Here is a 14,271-nt window from a genome sequence, read left to right as displayed (position 1 = left end):
TAAAAATGAGCTGAGACTGCTTGCAATAGAAGTTTCTTACTATTTCTGAGTCTCAGTTTCTTTTCCCCCTTAAGTAAGGCTAATAAATGACATATCTGCCTTTCTTTGTGGTTTCACTGTGAGGAACAATGATGAAATATTTATTTGGGGTGAAAGTCCCTTGTAAATGATAAACCATTTCCCAAATATAAGGAAATTTAATTGTTCATTACTTTGCACAGAATCTTAGAATCATGTATTCTATCTGCTTTATAAAATTCACCTTTTCTACATCCACTTTTATAAAGACATTAAAAATGAATGTCATTATATAATATGAAAATGCTTCAGAAATAGGAGCACTTGGCTGGGCACAGTGGCTCATGCCTGGAATCCCAGCACTTTGGGAGGCTAAGGTGGGTGGATCACTTGAGGTCAGGAGTTCAAGACCAGCTTGGCCAATATGTTGAAACCCTATCTCTACTAAAAATACAAAAATTAGCTGGGCATGGTGGCAGGCACTTCTAATCCCAGCTACCTGGGAGACTGAGGCAGAAGAATCACTTGAACCCAGGAGGCGGCCATTGCAGTGAGCTGAGGTCACACCACTGAACTCCAGCCTGGGTGACAGAGTGAGACACTGTCTCAAAAAAAGAAAAAAAAAAAAAGTAATAATAGCACTTCATACTCCTTAGGATGGCTATTATTTAAAAAAAAAAATCAGAAAACACGAAATGATAGAGGATGTGAGAAATGTGAACCCGTGTGCATTGCTGGCAGAAATGAAAAATGACACAGCTGCTACAAAAAAAGGTAGGATCATTCCTCAAAAACTTAAACATAGAATTACCATGTGATTCAGCAATTCTACTTCAGATTATACACCCCCAAAGAACTGAAAACGGGGTCTTAAAGTGGCTTCTGTGCACCATATTTACAGCAGCATTATTCACAATAGTCAAACTGGAAATGACCCAAATGTCCATCGACAGATGAATGAATAAAAAATATATAATTATATACATACAATGAAATATTATTCATTCTGACATATGCTATAACATGGATGAACCCTGAGGTCATCCTGCTAAGCGAAATAAGCCAGTCAGAAAAGGATAAATATTGTACGACTCCACTTATATGAGGTACCTAGGGTTGTCAAATTCATACAAACAGAAAGCAGAATGTTAGTTGCCAGGGGATGGGGAAAAGAGGGAATGGGAGTCATTGTGATTTTTTTAGAAATTTTAAAATATTGGTTTTTTTTTTTTTTTAAAGAAATGGCACTGAGGACCATAAATTAAATTGTACATAGTTTTGCATCAATAATAAATTTTCTGTATTAATTGTCTTGTGAATATGTAAGAGAATGGTCTTGTTCTGAGGAGATACATGCTGATATATTCAGGTGTGAAATGTCATGATATTTGCATATATCAAATGCTTTAACCACCAAAATGTTCTACGTGTGGAGCTGTATGTATGTATAGATAGAAAGTGCTAAAGCAATTGGGACAAAATGTTAACAGCTGGTAAATCTAAACAATTTTATGTTTGCTTCTTTTCCTTAAAAAAAAAAACCTTTAGGCCGGGCGCGGTGGCTCACGCCTGTAATCCCAGCACTTTGGGAGGCTGAGGGGGGTGGATCATGAGGTCAGGAGATGGATATTATCCTGGCTAACACAGTGAAACCTCGTTTCTACTAAAAATACAAAAAAAAAATTAACCGGGTGTGGTGGCAGGTGCCTGTAGTCCCAGCTACTTAGGAGGCTGAGGCAGGAGAATGTCGTGAACCCGGAAGATGGAGGTTGCAGTGAGCCAAGATCGTATCATTGCACTCCAGCCTGGGCGACAGAGCGAGACTGTATTTCAAAAAAAAAAAATGCTGGGCGCTGTGGCTCATGCCTGTAATCCCAGCACTTTGGGAGGCCTAGGTGGATCACAAGGTCAGGAGATCGAGACCATCCTGGCTAACATGGTGAAACCCTGTCTTTACTAAAAATACAAAAAAATTAGCTGGGCGTTGTGGCGGGCGCCTGTAGTCCCAGCTACTCGGGAGGCTGAGGCAGGAGAATGGCATGAACCCGGGGGGTGGAGCTTTCAGTGAGCTGAGATCCTGCCACTCCAGCCTGGGCGACAGAGAGAGACTCCGTCTCAAAAAAAAAAAAAAAAAAAAAGCTTTATTAATTTGTTTTTAGGAAAATGATACACACTTTTTAAACCTGGGGGGCTGGCCGGGCGTGGTGGCTCACGCCTGTAATCCCAGCACTTTGGGAGGCCGAGGCAAGTGGATCACAAGGTCAGGAGTTCAAGACCAGCCTGGCCAATATGGTGAAACCCCATCTCTACTAAAAATACAAAAATTAGCCGGGCGTGGTGGCAGGCACCTGTAGTCCCAGCTACTTGGGAGGCTGAGGCAGGAGAATTGCCTGAACTCGGGAGGCAGAGGTTGCAGTGAGCCAAGATCGTGCCACTACACTCCAGTCTAGGTGACAGAGCAAGACTGTGTCTCAAAAAAAAAAAAAAAAAAATTAAACCTGGGGGGCAGCAATAGTGCTAAGCATAAAAATTGAATTGCAAACATTGCATGTATACTACCATTATAATTATGTAAAAATGGTGTATGCATATGCATGAAGTTTGGAAGGGAAAATGAAGAGTTTTACGTGGCAAGGTAGAGTTTTTATGGCAAAGTTTTTCTTTGTTGCGATTTCTGCTGATTTGAAAGTTCACACAATTGGCCGGGTGCAGTGGCTGATGCCTGTAATCCCAGCACTTTGAAAGGCTGAGGCAAGGAGATCATCTGAGGTCAGGAGTTCAAGGCCAGCCTGGCCAACATGGCGAAACCTTGCCTCTAATTTATACAAAAATTAGCTGGGTGTGGTGGTGGGCACCCGTAATCCCAGCGACTCCGGAGGCAGAGGCAGGAGAATCACTTGAACCTGGGAGGCAGAGGTTGCGGTGAGCTGAGATCATGCCACTGCACTCCAGTGTGAGTGACAGAGAGATACTCTGTTTCAAAAAAAAAAAAAAAGAGTTCACACAATTGGAAAAGAAAAGGCCTTTACCTCTGGGTCCCGGGGGATTCTTCTGCATATGCTTGCTGTTGCAGATGTCCTGGATATTCTGCACCACGTCGGGGTTCAGCCCGTGCTCCCTCATGATGGCCAGCACCTTTCTGTCCATCAGGTTATGGGACCGGAGGCAGTTGGGAAAACGACAGTTGCCTCGGGTGAAGTGGTCACAGATGTGGAGTCTTGAACACGGTGGCTGCTGGTTACAAATCTGCTGCCGACCCTCTCCCTTATAATTTTTGCATATCTACAGAAGGGAGAAACAATAGCCAGAGTCAAAACACCTTCTTGTATCTGCCAAACATTAATTAAGGCAAGCTCACGTGTGCAAAAATCTCTGAAGCAAACAGAGATATACCAAAGGAGGAAAAATACACGCATATTCTACAATCTTTGATGAGTCACATTCAATTGGTGATTTACTTGGGGCAGAAGAGGCCCACAGACTAACTAAAAGATACTGATGAATTTGAAAACCCTCGGAAGAATCAATGTAAACTGGTTAGCTACAAACAGGACCCAAAGTGAGCCCTATATCATGAAGGAACCCAGCATAGGAAAGCTCATCTTTGGTTATCAACTCGCTTTGCAATGAAAAGGACACATGGAGCTGGGCGCGGTGGCTCACGCCTGTAATCCCAGCACTTTGGGAGGCCGAGACGGGCGGATCACGAGGTCGGGAGATCGATACCATCCTGGCTAACCCGGTAAAACCCCATCTCTACTAAAAAATACAAAAAACTACCTGGGCGAGGTGGCAGGCGCCTGTAGTCCCAGCTGCTCGGGAGGCTGAGGCAGGAGAATGGCGTGAACCCAGGAGGCGGAGTTTGCAGTGAGCTGAGATCCGGCCACTGCACTCCAGCCTGGGCGACAGAGCGAGACTCCGTCTCAAAAAAAAAAAAAAAAGAAAAGAAAAGGACACATGGGTCTTACCTGCAACTGTTTGGAAATCTAAAATTTAGTCTCTGCTAGGCAGAATGACATTTCTCAAAAGATTGCCTAAAGAAGATAAGTTTTATATTTCCATCCAAATACATACATGTATGTGACCAGTTCTGAAGGGATGTAGTTCCTACTGGAAAGAGGGCAGAGAAAATACTGCAGCTGAGGCCAGGCCATATGATACAGAACTGGAGGATGCTGGTTTTAAAATCTGAGGCCCTGGAAGCAGTTGTGTGACCTCAAGAGACTCCTTACCTACTCTTAGCCTCTGTTTCCTTTGCTGTAACAGGAGAAAAAGATTTGTTCTGTCTACAAAAACCAAGTTGTTAAGCAGACTAAATAACACAATTTGTAAATGTGTTATGGAAAATATAACGTGTGATGCAAGTGTTTGAACCATGAAATGAGGAAACCAATATAATTAGTAAGAAACCTGAATTTCAGAGATTTTAATGAGTCATTTCTATAGACTCTGAGCAAACCAGATCAGTATCGTTCACTGTGATCTGTCTAGATGGCAAAGCCATGATTCAACCCCCACTAGCAATGATTTAGCCACATGGACAATCGCTAAAACATGATTCAAATAGATATAGGCAACTGCTATCAAGTCTATTATCCAGATTCTAGACTCTAGACCAGCGATTCTCAAAGTATGGTCCCTGGACCAGCACCATCAGTACTACCTGTAAACTTGTTAGAAATGTAAATCTTCAGGCACTTGCCTATATCCATAGAGTCAGAACCATCAGAGGTGGGCCCCAACAGTCTGTTTTTTTTTTTTTTTTTTTTTTTTGTTTTTTTTTTTTTTTTGAGACAGAGTCTGGCTCTGTCATCCAGGCTGGAGTGCATTGGCCAGATCTCAGCTCACTGCAAGCTCCACCTCCCGGGTTTACGCCATTCTCCTGCCTCAGCCTCGCGAGTAGCTGGGACTACAGGCGCCCGCCACCTCGCCTGGCTAGTTTTTTGTATTTTTTAGTAGAGACGGGGTTTCACCATGTTAGCCAGGATGGTCTCGATCTCCTGACCTCGTGTTTCGCCCGTCTCGGCCTCCCAAAGTGCTGGGATTACAGGCTTGAGCCACCGCGCCCGGCCAACAGTCTGTGTTTTAACAAACCTTCCAGGTGACTCTGATGTACGCTAAAGTTTGAACTGTAGCAAAAAAGCACCATTAGCAACTTCACAAATAATGTTTTGGTAACATTCCTATTCCCACGCTGATATTAAACAAGAATGCTCCTGCCTTCATTAGGCCAAATGAAATCATTTCTTCCTTTAATAAGCAAATTTCTTTTTTTTTTTTTTTTTTTTTTTTTTTTTTGAGACGGAGTCTCACACTGTTGCCCAGGCTGGAGTGCAGTGGCGCGATCTCGGCTCACTGCAAGCTCCGCCTCCTGGGTTCACGCCATTCTCCTGCCTCAGCCTCCTGAGTAGCTAGGACTACAGGCGCCCGCCACCGCGCCCGGCTAGTTTTTTGTATTTTTAGTAGAGACGGGGTTTCACTGTGGTCTCGATCTCCTGACCTTGTGATCCGCCCGCCTCGGCCTCCCAAAGTGCTGGGATTACAGGCTTGAGCCACCGTGCCCGGCCTAATAAGCAAATTTCAATTGTACAAGTTTATATACCAGGCAGTTAGGTTTGCCCGATCTTTTTATGTTCTCACAAGTCGAAGCAAAATGAAAAAGTGTGAATATGTAGTTGTTTTTTTTTTTTTTTTTTTTTGAGACAGAGTCTCGCTCTGTCGCCCAGGCTGGAGTGCAGTGGCCGGATCTCAGCTCACTGCAAACTCCGCCTCCCGGGTTTACGCCATTCTCCAGCCTTAGCCTTCCAAGTAGCTGGGACTACAGGTGCCCGCCACCTCGCCTGGCTAATTTTTTTTTTTTTTCTATTTTTTAATAGAGATGGGGTTTCACCGTATTAGCCAGGATGGTCTCGATCTCCTGACCTCCTGATCCGCCCATCTCGGCCTCCCAAAGTGCTGGGATTACAGGCTTGAGCCACCGCGCCTGGCCTGAATATGTAGTTTTTTAGGGATGAGTGTGTGGCTTCCCACTGGTTACCTCCAGTATTTTAACACTGTGACTAACACTTGCACGTGCTCTTAAATATTAGTTGAACAAATGCAAAACAACCAATGAAGTGACTGGAAACATTCCACTGTGGTCCCCATCTCACACCCCGTAAACCACAAAGCTGTTTCTCTGCACTGCCTCTTGCACTTAGCCCCTCTCTTCCTCCTCATCCCTTCTGATAAAATCCAAATCAGTCAGGTTTGGTGGTTCAGGCTGGGCATGGTGGCTCACACCTGTAATCCCAGCATTTTGGGAGGCTGAGGTGGGAGGATCACCTGAGGTCAGGAGTTTGAGACCAGCCTGGCCAACATGGTAAAACCCTGTCTATACCAAAAATACAAAAAATTATCCGGGTGTGGTGGTGCACGTCTGTAATCCCAGCTACTTAGGAAGCTGAGGCAGGAGAATCGCTTGAACCCAAGAGACGGAGGTTGCAGTGAACTGAGATTGCACCACTGCACTCCAGCCTGGGAGGCAAAGTGAGACTCCATCTCAAAAAAGAAAAAGAAAAAAAAAAATCCAAATTGCCCAAAACAACAGCTGCAAATCTGCAGGGATAATTCCTCCATTTTTAGAGAGCCATCCTGGACCAACTCTTCTTGAAATTAGCTGAACTCTGGCTGACTCCTCCTGCTAAAGCCCTATGAAAAAATTCCATGCTACTCCCCCAAGTTAAAACACTCCTTTAGAGCCTTCTCTTGCCCAGCATTCTTGAACAAAACTTATGCCAACAATACTAATTCATGCTAACTCCAGAAATCAGCTCCTCAGACCTCTAGTTCAGGAAATAATGCAGTCCCCCAGTCCAGAATCTTAACTCTCACAAGTGAAAAATGGCAATTAAATTATTAGCTAAAAATAAGCTTCAGGTAAGAACCTCCCCACCCCACCCCACCCCACCCTCTAATTGTGGGTACTGAATTCTAACAATGGAAAGGGAGCCTTGGGTGACGCTGACCTCTTCTTTGCACTGTTTGATGAAAGCATGATGAGAGCATTTTCCTAGAGGGACCCTCACAGCACTGTGGTCAGTGGGCTCTTCTGGGATCCCTTAACACAACAGCGCCTTCTCTTAGGTTCATGTCTGCTGACCTCCTCCCTAGAGAAGGGAACTGATATGGTTTGGCTCTGTCCCCACCCAAATCTCATCTTGAATTGTAGTTCTCATAATCCCCACATCTCATGGGAGGGACCTGGTGGGAGGCAATTGAATCATGGGGGCAATTACCCCCATGCTACTGTTCTCATGATAGTGAGTTCTCACAAGATGTGATGGTTTTATGAAGGGCTTCCCCCTTTGCTTAGCACTCACTTCTCTTGCTTGCCGCCATGTAAGATGTTCCTGTTTTGCCATCCCCACAATTGTAAGTTTCCTGAGGCCTCCCCAGCCATGCGGAACTGTGAGCAATTAAACCTTTTCTCTTTATAAATTACCCAGTCTCAGGTATGTCTTCATACCAGCATGAAAATGGACTAATACAGGAAGAGTGTCCTTATTCTCCAGGGACTCAACATAGATGTGTGGCCCAATGTTAAAAGTACCTGATGCTTTTGAAGAACTGAAGCAGGGATCAGACATGATGAATGGCCTTTCCAAGCCTCCAGGTTAACACTAGACTAAGGATAGACCACAAAATACCTTCTCTCAAGTGTCATGGCAAGACTCCATCTTGTCATTCCCTCAATGAAAGGAAAAGGATGGGATGTCTCTGATCGTCAGTAGGAGCTTTAACAGGGCTGATGTATAAGGCATTTTTCCCATGCTGGTAGTGATGGGGAACTGGGCTAGTATCTAGGCCAAGGCCCATAGATATCCCAAGACAAGACCTTTAAACCTTGGACTCCTGGAAATGAGACAGAGAGAGACAGAGAAAGAGGGAGAGAGAGAGAGAGAGACAGAGAGACTGCTAAAGCCCTATGAAAAAATTCCATGCTACTCCCCCAAGTTAAAACACTCCTTTAGAGCCTTCTCTTGCCCAACATTCTTGAACAAAACTTATGCCAACAATACTAATTCATGCTAACTCCAGAAACCAGCTCCTCAGACCTCTAGTTCAGGAAATAATGCAGTCTCCCAGTCCAGAATCTTAACTCTCACAAGTGGAAAATGGCAATTAAATTATTAGCTAAAAATAAGCTTCAGGTAAGAACCTGAGAGAGAGAGAGACAGAGAGAGAGAAAGACAGAGAAAGAGGGAGAGAGAGAAACAGAGAAACAAATCCAAGTATCTAGATAGAAGAATGCATGGGGCTGGAGAGAAAATGGGGTATATTTTCCTCCCCCCCAAACCCCAACAAGTCTTTATAATGTGTCTTGCACTCATATCTCTCCTGAGCTCAGTGGCCAACTCAAAATCACTTCTCATGTTATAAGTTTTTTAAGTTCTTAGGGAAACACACTGAGCTCAGAGTCAAAAAGTGTTTAAGCCTCCAGAAGTCCCCAACAGCTATCTCACTGTATATAAAAGTGCATCTGAGCTGGGTGCAGTGGCTCACGCCTGTAATCTTAGTACTTTGAGAGGCTGAGGCAGGAGGATCGCTTGAGCTCAGGAGTTCAAGACCAGCCTGGGCAACATAGTGAGACCCTGTCTCTACTAAAATTTAAAAAAAAAAAAAAAATTAGCCAGTTATGGTGGTGCATGCCTGTAGTCCCAGATACTTGGGGGACTGAGGCAGGAGAATAACTTGAGCTCAGGAGGTCAAGGCTGCAGTGAGCCCTGATCATGCTACTGCACTCCAGCCCAGGTGACAGAAAAAGATCCTGTCTCAAAAAAAAAAAAAAGTGCAAATGAATTTCAATTTTACTTACATTTTCTCCATCCCTTCCACTCACCCATTATGTTTCTATGCCTCTCTTTAACTGTGAGGCTAACTTCTCTACTCATGGATTTTATTGGACCAGAAACCAGTCTTTAAACAGTATTCTCTGATCCTTAAGTCTATATTCCTGAGTGGAAGAAACTGTTAATAGTAAAAGAAACTCCCAAGTTTTAGGTAGACACATGGTTACCCAGACAGAAACTACATTTCCCAGACTCCCTTTCAGCTAAGTGTGACATGTAATAATCTCTGGCCAATGTGATTGAGCAGATGTGCCATAAACAATGTCCATGTCACATCTTTTAAAAAAGGAAACTGCTTGCCTTTCATTTACTTCCTCTCTACATTTCCACTGGCTAGAAAATGGTGACAGTGAGTACGGACTCACTGTACACGGAGATGGAAGCCACATTTTTGAAGATAACAGAGCTGACCTACTGACCTGAGTCCCTTGATGACATCATCAAGTCTAGCTGCCTGACAACTCAGGCTACCCCCATCCACATCCAGGAAAAACCAAGAGTTGGCAAACCTTTTCCATACAGGATCGGATAGTAAATATTTTAGGCTTTGTAGGCCATTCTGTTTCTGCTGCAACTACTCAACTCACCCTTGCAGGGTGAAAGCAGTCATAAACGAATAGGTACGGTTGTGTTCCAATAAAACTTTGTTTATAAAAACAGGCTGGGTGCAGTGGCTCACACCTGTAATCCCAGAACTTTGGGAGGCTAAGGTGTGTAGATCACTTGAGGGCAGGAGTTCGAGGTCAGCCTGGCCAACGTGGTGAAACCCCATCTCTATTAAAATATAAAAATTAGCCGGGCATGGTGGTGGGCACCTGTAATCCCTGCTACTTGGGAGGCTGAGGCAGAAGAATTGCTTAAACCTGCGAGGCAGAGGTTGCAGTGAGCTGAGATCACGCCACTGCACTCCAGCCTGGGTGACAGAGCAAGACTCTGTCTCAAAAAAAAAAAAAAAAAAAAAAAAAGGTGGCGGGCCAGCTTTGGCCTCTGGGTTATAGATTGCTGACTCCTGACCTAGATTATCAAGTGACAGAGAAACTAAATTACATTTTATTTGAATCACTGCGTTTTGAGGGGATATCTGTTACAACAGCTTAGCCTACCCTCATCTTCCCTGCCATCTTCCCAACCTCACTCCAAAGTCCATCTCCTCCAAGAAGCCACCTTGATTTAAAGCATCAAGTAGTCTGACTACTATCAGATCTTCAGCTCATACTTACTCACACAGGGTTCCCTTACAGCCCAGTGGAAGAGGTATTCCAGACTCACATTCTTTTAAAACCTCAAATAGGAGAGAAATTTCTGGGATCTCTTAGGTCACTCAGAACAGCCTCGACTGCCACCTGCAGAACCCTGGTGTTAATTTTGAATTTTCTCTGCTCCTGCTCCAAAATATCTGTGACACAATACTGCCAGCAATATTCTCCCTCCTTAAACTGAGGAATCACAACTTACCTCAGGCATAAAAAAAGGATCACTTTGGAGGAGGAGCACTGCTAATTCCTCTTTGTTAAGTCCAGAGAGTTCGTGATTTTTCAGGACTCTGAAGTTCTCTTCCGAGAGAACCTCATGAGAATATTTGCATAAGTTCCTGGAAGAAAACACGACAATGGTCAGTATTTCTACTCCACAGATGCAAAGAAACAGAAATCAGCCATAAAACTTTCAGTCAGCAAAGACCCATGCCCATATCCTTTGATAACAGAAACGGGTTGGTTCTGCTTAAAGAATACACTTCATTATTTTTTTTTTACTGTTTTTTTTGTTGTTGTTGTTGTTGTTTGAGACAAAGTTTCGCACTTGTTGCCCAGGCTGGAGTGCAGTGGTGCAATCTCGGCTCACTAGAATCTCCACCTCCTGGGTTCAAGCGACTCTCCTGACTCAGCCTCCCGAGTAGCTAGAACCACAGCCATGCACCACCACACCCGGCTAATTTTTTGTATTTTTAGTAGAGATGGGGTTTCACCATGTTGGCCAGGCTGGTCTCGAACCCCTGATCTCAGGTGATCTGCCCGCCTCAGCCTCCCCAAGTGCTGGGATTACAGGTATGAGCCACTGCACTCGACCAAAAATACACTTTTAGTAAAATAAATTCATGAAACAGGTAGATGGGAGTATGGTGTATCTTCTTCAAATACATACATATATCTGAGTTTAAATTATTGCAATACTTCTTTAAACAGCATTTCCTCTAGTATACATTAAGTCATTAAGTTATAATTTGTGTATAGCTCAGAAAGGTCAGAAAAGGAAAAGATTGGCAAAGAAACTAAAACAGATCTATTAAAAATGATTGCCTATCAAGAAAGAGAGAACAAATTATGAAAACACATCCAGGACTGCAGTAAAAATCAATGGGACAAAAGAATTCCATTTATCTAATCTTTTCATTATATAACATTGCTCATTGCTGTATCTCTTGTATGTCTTATATACCAATGTACATACTTATTTGTGACTACAAAGGAATGGAACAAGCTCTTAATTGCATGTTTCAAAAAACTCTACAGAAAAAGATGTAACATCCCTTCACCTTGAGACTTTAATGATTTAGTTCAACAATGTCAGTAGAACTTTCCATGATCATGGAATTGTTGTATAATATAAACTTTCCTATATGGAAGCTATAGATGGAAGCATGATAGAGCACTTGGTTTAATCACATTAAAGTCTGAGACGCACTGATTGAGATCACTGAGAAACATTAGTAGCACTTTTGCTCTTATTAGGCAAACATAATTTGACAGTTATCAATGTCCATACAACAAACTCATTCCACATGTTTTTCTTTTTGAGGAGACAAGGTCTCACTCGCGCCCCCCAGGTTGGGGAGCAGTGGTATGATCAGGCTCACTGCAGCCTTAACCTCCCCAAGCTCAGGTGATCCTCCCACCTCAGCCTCCCAAGTAGCTAGGACTATGGCATGAGCCACCACACCCAGCTAATTTTTAAATTTTTTGTGGAGACAGGGTTTTGCCATGTTGCCCAGTCTGGTCTCAAACTCCTGGGTTCAAGTGATCCAACCACCTCAGCCTCCCAATGTGCTGGGACTACAGGCATGCCAAGCCTCATTCCACTTTTTTTTTTTTTTTTTTTTTTGAGACAGAGTCTCACTCTTGTTGCCCAGGCTGGAGTGCAATGGCGCGATCTCAGCTCACTGCAACCTCCGCCTCCCAGGTTCAAGTGATTCTCCTGCCCCAGCCTCCCAAGTAGCTGGATTACAGGTGCCCGCCACCTTACCTGGCTATCATTCCACCTTTTAACTTAAATATTCTACGGGTGATAGTGTCAAAATCCTTAGGCTTATGGCCTTAGTAGTTATTAATATGACCACATATTAATATTTTCTAGTTTTCACCACAATTATCAAGTTGTCAGGTAGTTGGGTAATGCCCAGATTTTCGCTAGTATAATGTGGCTAGCATTACTTTTATACAAATAACCTTTCTTCTTATACATTATTTTCCTGAGAGTTATTCCTTTGGGCATATGGCCTTAAAGAAAACAGTAATTTTCTTGGCAGCTTGTGTTTCATTTTGATCTACTGTTGTCCAGAAAACACAACAGCAATCTAGGAGTGTGCCTATTTCCCATACAAGCACATTTGCATTGGATTTTGTCATTATGCTACTTCAATAGATAGGAAACACAAGTAATTCATATCAAAGACTTTTTTTTTTTTTTTTTTTTGAGACAGAGTTTTGCTTTTGTTGCCCAGGCTGGAGTGCAGTGGCACAATCTCAGCTCATTGTCACCTCCATCTCCCGGGTTCAAGCGATTCTCCTGCTTGGAGTGCTGTGGCACAATCTCAGCTCATTGTCACCTCCATCTCCCAGGTTCAAGCGATTCTCCTGCCTTAGCCTCCCAAGCAGCTGGGATTACAGGCATGCATGCGTCTCCATGCCCAGCTAATTTTGTATTTTTAGTAGAGATGTGATTTCACCATGTTGGTCAGGCTGGTCTTGAACTCCTGACCTCAAGTGATCCACTCGCCTCAGCCCCCCAAAATGTTAGGATTGCAGGCATGAGCCACTGCACCCAGCCCTAGCCTACTGCTTTAATACTAGCAAAATTAATTCACCCACCACAGCTGGATAACTATTACATATATCCTAATTAGTTTAACTTTTAAAAGAGATACTTTCAATGTTAATTCTTTAAAACATCTGGAGATTATTAGGCTGGGCGCGGGCGCGATGGCTCACGCCTGTAATCCCAGCACTTTGGGAGGCCGAGGTGGGCGGATCATGAGGTCAGGAGATCCAGACCATCCTGGCTAACACAGTGAAGCCCCATCTCTACTAAAAATACAAAAAATTAGATGGGCATGGTAGCGGGGGCCTGTAATCCCAGGTACTCGAGAGGCTGAGGCAGGAGAATGGCGTGAACCTGGGAGGCGGAGCTTGCAGTGAGCCGAGATTGTGCCACTGCACGCAGCCTGGGTGACAGAACGAGACTCCGTCTCAGAAAAAATAAAATACAATAAAAAATAAAATGAAATAAAAATAAAACATCTGAAGACTGTTATAATAAATGACATCAGAGGACATAAGTGTTTTATATCAACTTTTCTCAATTACGTCTATTAAATATGATTCCTTTCTTATTTTGTTATCCTAGACTTTTTTTTAATTAACTTTTTATCAAATTTAGAACCACTGGGGCTGTGCATGGTGGCTCATGTGTGTAATCCCATCACTTTGGGAGGCCAAGGCAGGAAGACCACTTAAGGTCAGGAGTTTGAGACCAGTCAGAGCAAAACAGTAAGACCCATGCCTCTACAAAAAATTTTAAAAGTTAGCATAGCATGATGGTGCATACCTGTAGTTCTAGCTACATGGGAGGCTGAGGCGGGAGGGTCACCGAGACTGGGAGTTTGAGGCTGCAGTGAGCTATGACTGTGCCACTGCACTCCAGCCTGGATGACAGAACAAGACTCAGTCTCTAAAAAATAAATAAAAAATTAAAAGAAATAAAAAATTTACAAAGAACAATTGTAATCCCTATTGTGTTTTTAATCAATCTACTGTTCTGCTTTGAATCCTGTATCATACAATTTATCATATCATATTAATTTTTTTTTTTTTTTTTTGACACAGGGTCTTGCTCTGTGCCCAGGCTGAGAGGCAGTGACACTCTCTTGGCTCACTGCAACCTCCGCTTCCTGGGTTCAAGCAATGCTCATGTCTTGGCCTCCTGAGTAGCTGGGAGTATAGGCATGCGCCACCACCCCTGGCTAATTTTTGTATTTTTAGTAGAGAGGGGGCTTCACCATGTTGGCCAGTCTGGAACTCCCAACCTTAAGTGATCCACTTGCCTAGGCCTCCCAAAGTGCTGGGATTACAGGTGTGAGTTACCGTAC

The 14,271-nt window shown here is 43.5% G+C and overlaps 1 protein-coding gene across 2 annotated transcripts in view; it reads right to left on the bottom strand.

Moving 5' to 3' along the window:
* ZC3HAV1 (zinc finger CCCH-type containing, antiviral 1) overlaps positions 1–14,271 on the bottom strand; it is a 74,885-nt gene that overhangs the window by 40,198 nt on the left and 20,416 nt on the right. For both annotated transcript variants that reach the window (XM_050784996.1, XM_050784997.1), the window contains exons 2-3: positions 10,365–10,500; positions 3,048–3,300 (exon numbers count right to left, since the gene is read on the bottom strand). In XM_050784996.1, coding sequence (XP_050640953.1) covers positions 3,048–3,300; positions 10,365–10,500 — 389 coding nt within the window. The remainder of the gene's footprint in view (positions 1–3,047; positions 3,301–10,364; positions 10,501–14,271) is intronic.

The sequence above is a fragment of the Macaca thibetana genome, chromosome 3 (genome assembly GCF_024542745.1).
Source record: "Macaca thibetana thibetana isolate TM-01 chromosome 3, ASM2454274v1, whole genome shotgun sequence".
NCBI classification, from domain to species: Eukaryota; Metazoa; Chordata; class Mammalia; order Primates; family Cercopithecidae; genus Macaca; species Macaca thibetana.
This window is presented reverse-complemented; position numbering and strand designations above follow the sequence as displayed.